The 3,305-nt window shown below is 42.7% G+C and overlaps 1 protein-coding gene across 1 annotated transcript; it reads right to left on the minus strand.

The window, feature by feature from the left end:
- Nucleotides 1-789: 789 nt before the first annotated feature.
- Nucleotides 790-2,301, minus strand: LOC148046990 (uncharacterized). The gene has a single exon (XM_087711202.1). It carries the CDS (start codon nt 2,230-2,232, stop codon nt 919-921), a length of 1,314 nt encoding a protein of 437 aa, XP_087567328.1. The 5' UTR covers nt 2,233-2,301; the 3' UTR covers nt 790-918.
- Between the last annotated feature and the right edge of the window lie 1,004 nt (nt 2,302-3,305).

Consider the following 3,305-nt stretch of genomic DNA (forward strand, 5'->3'; position numbering starts at 1 on the left):
AGAGAGAAAGAGAGAGAAAGAGAGAGAAATACAATAGGTAGGTAGGAAAGGGTAGGTAGGTAGGTAGGTAGGTAGGTAGAGGGATAAAGAGAGAAAAATAGAGATGGAAATACAGTAGATAGGTAGGTGTTTCTGCTGGCACAGAAATTGATCAATGTAATTCAATCAGTTAAAGAGCTTCCCAAAAGGGGGGAAAAGGGAAAAATGTTATGATACAGAATATAGTCAAATAAAGGAGGGATAATGATAACAACATGACACCATATATATGTATGTATGTATGAATTTATGTATGTTTGTATGGTTACAACATAAGGAAACTGGATGTAAATTGTAAACAGTGATTTGGAAAGGAGGATTAGAAAATTTTGTTACTAAATATTGTGGATGTTTAGCTAGAATAGGCCATAAGGATTCAGTGCTATTGGAGGATTTCAGAAGTAGTAAATGAAATGCCAGTATGTGGTTATGTATTAAATTTTGGTGTATTTTATGATGGATGTTTAAACAATTATAGTCAAATGAAAATGGAGGTATGATGATGGTAGCATGTATAAATATTGGAGTTAAAATACTTGAGTTAATATGAATTATGGTTGATGACTGTGGAAGAGATGCACGAAAGTCTTTTATAACTGATATACTTTCTACAGTATATAAAGAAGGAAGATCCTTTGTGTTGTGTTTGTTTTGAAAATAAAAAATAAAAAAAAATTATCAAAAAAAAAAGGTGCGTCTTATACTCCGAAAAACATGGTAATTCAGTTTCTGGTGAATTATAACGTGACATTTTAAAAAAAAGTGTTTTCCACATTGTTCACAACTAAGCAGGTTTATCTCTGTTACGGACTTTCTGGTGCATTTTTAACAGTGATTTGCAATGAAATTGTTTCTCTCTGCACACTTGTAAGGTCACTCTCATGTATGACTTCTGGTGTGCTTGCGCAGTGCTGAAGTTCCGGCAAAACGTTTTCCACACTCCAGACATTTATACGGTTTCTCTCCAGTGTGGATTCGCTGATGCATCACAAGAGTATATTTCCGAGAAAAACATTTATCACATTCTGAGCATTTGTGAGGTTTCTCTCCTGTATGGATTCGGCTGTGAACTCTAAGGGCAGATGACCTAGCAAATTGTCTCCCACAGTCTAAACATTTGTGGTTTTTTTCCCCTGTGTGAGTTTTCTCATGACCTCTAAGGGCTGATGAGGTAGGATAAAATCTTCCACATTCGTTGCATTGATGTGGCTTCTCCCCTGTGTGGGTTTTATGATGGATCCAAAGGCTTTCATTTCGAGCAAAAGATTTCCCACATTCTATGCATCTGTATGGCTTCTCTCCTGTGTGGACCCTCTGATGCCTTCCAAGGAGGTCTTTTCTGGAGAAGCATTTCCCACACTCCCCACACTTGTACGGCTTCTCCCCTGTGTGGACCCTCTGATGAATCTGAAGCAGTCCTGCCTTAATAAAACTTTTCCCACACTCCCCACATTGATACGGTTTCTCCTTTTTGTGCCTCTTCTGGTGACTCCGAAGTTCATAAGAATACACAAATCGTCTCCCACATTCTGGGCATTCAAAGGGTCTCTCTCCAGTGTGAATTCTCTGATGTCGCACCAGGCTTGATTTCGAGGGAAAATATTTCCCGCATTCGAGGCACTTTTCGTTTTTATCCCCTGTGTGTGTTTTCACATGACTCTGAAGACCTGAACACTGGGTGAAACATTTTCCACACTCAAAGCATTTGTAAGGCTTTATTCCTTCATGGATCTTCTCATGGGACGAAAGATTTGACTTCCGAGAAAAGCTCTTCCCACATTCCCAACACTTGTAAGGTTTCTCCCCTGTGTGAATCCTCTCGTGGTATCTGAGATGGGCTTTTTCACGGAAAAAATCCCCACATTCCACACATTGATAAGGTTTCTCTCCAGTGTGGATTTTCTGATGTCTAAGAAGGTGTGACTTTAGTCCAAAGCATAAGTCACATTCCACACATTTATAGGGTTTTAGTGTTGGGGGGTTCCTGAGATCTTTGGAGTTTTTCCCAGAGAAAGATTTCTCGCCCTCCAAACCTTCACTGGATCCACTTCCCACATGGACCTTCCTGTGGGTCAAAAGGAGGGACCTGCGAGCAAAGGATTTCCCACACTCTGAGCATTCATGAGGTTTTTTGTGGTTTTTTGGAGTGCTTCTTGTGTCTGATGGGGGATCCAGGACTTTCCCACGGTCCATCCTTCCTCTTGGCTGCTGCCTTGTGCTGATTTTCTACTGTCTGTTGATAGATGCTTTGCAGGTGAATCTTTGCTCACAATCTTTTACTCTCTGTGAGATGAGGGGGGAAAAGAGGAGAAATAAATTTCTTTTTGCGAAATATAGAGAATCACAAAAGCTTTCCCTTGGACGCGATCATGAAGGTCTTCCAGCCCGACCCTCTGCTCAACGCATCCCACAATGGTCGCATGATCCAAATTCTGATGCTTGGCCACTGACTCGTATTTACGACTGTTGCAGTGTCCTGGGGTCGCGTGATCCCCTTTTTGTGACCTTCTGACAAGCAAAGCCAATCGGAAAAAACAGATTCACTTAACAACCGTGGGACTAACTTAACTGCACTGATTCACTTAACAACTGTGGCAAGGAAGGTCACAAAAGGGGACAAAACTCATTTAACAAATGCTTCACTTAGCAACAGACATTTGGGGCTCCACTGTGGTCGTAAGTCGAGGACTACCTGAATGATATGGGCAAAGTTGAATTTTTTTCTCCTTCAGGGCCATGAAATGCTGGAGGTCTCTGAGGCTGTCCTGTTCCTGAATCTCCTCTTCCTTTTCTCCCTCTTTCCTCCCTTCTCTCATTCAAAGCGCAATTGGCTTTTCCTCCCCCTTCCTTTCCCCTCCCCCCATTTCCATGTCCTGCTCCTTTCCGCCTTCTCTGTTTGCTCCTCAAATGGACACCTAACATCAAAAACCTCATCAAAAAAGCAGAAGAAAGAATGTTCTTTCTGCGCCAACTCAGGAAGCTTAAACTGCCCAAAGAGCTGCTGATTCTGTTCTTCAGAGGAATCATTGAGTCTCTCATGTGCACCTCCATATCTGTCTGGTTTGGCTCTGCAGCCCAACAAGAGAGACACAGACTTCAGAGGAGAATCAGAACTGCAGAAAAAACAATGGCTGCCAACCTTGACCGGATTGCGCCACTACGGCCCCTCCGGGTCGGCGGATCCCGGAGGCCTCCTTGGTTCACCGAGGAGCTCCGGGAGAAGAAGCGCCGGAGGAGACGCCTAGAGCACTTGTGGAGGTCCGATA

The sequence above is a fragment of the Thamnophis sirtalis genome, unplaced genomic scaffold (genome assembly GCF_051295495.1).
Source record: "Thamnophis sirtalis isolate CommonGarterSnake01/CBP01778 unplaced genomic scaffold, rThaSir2_p1.2 scaffold_3, whole genome shotgun sequence".
Classification (NCBI taxonomy): Eukaryota; Metazoa; Chordata; class Lepidosauria; order Squamata; family Natricidae; genus Thamnophis; species Thamnophis sirtalis.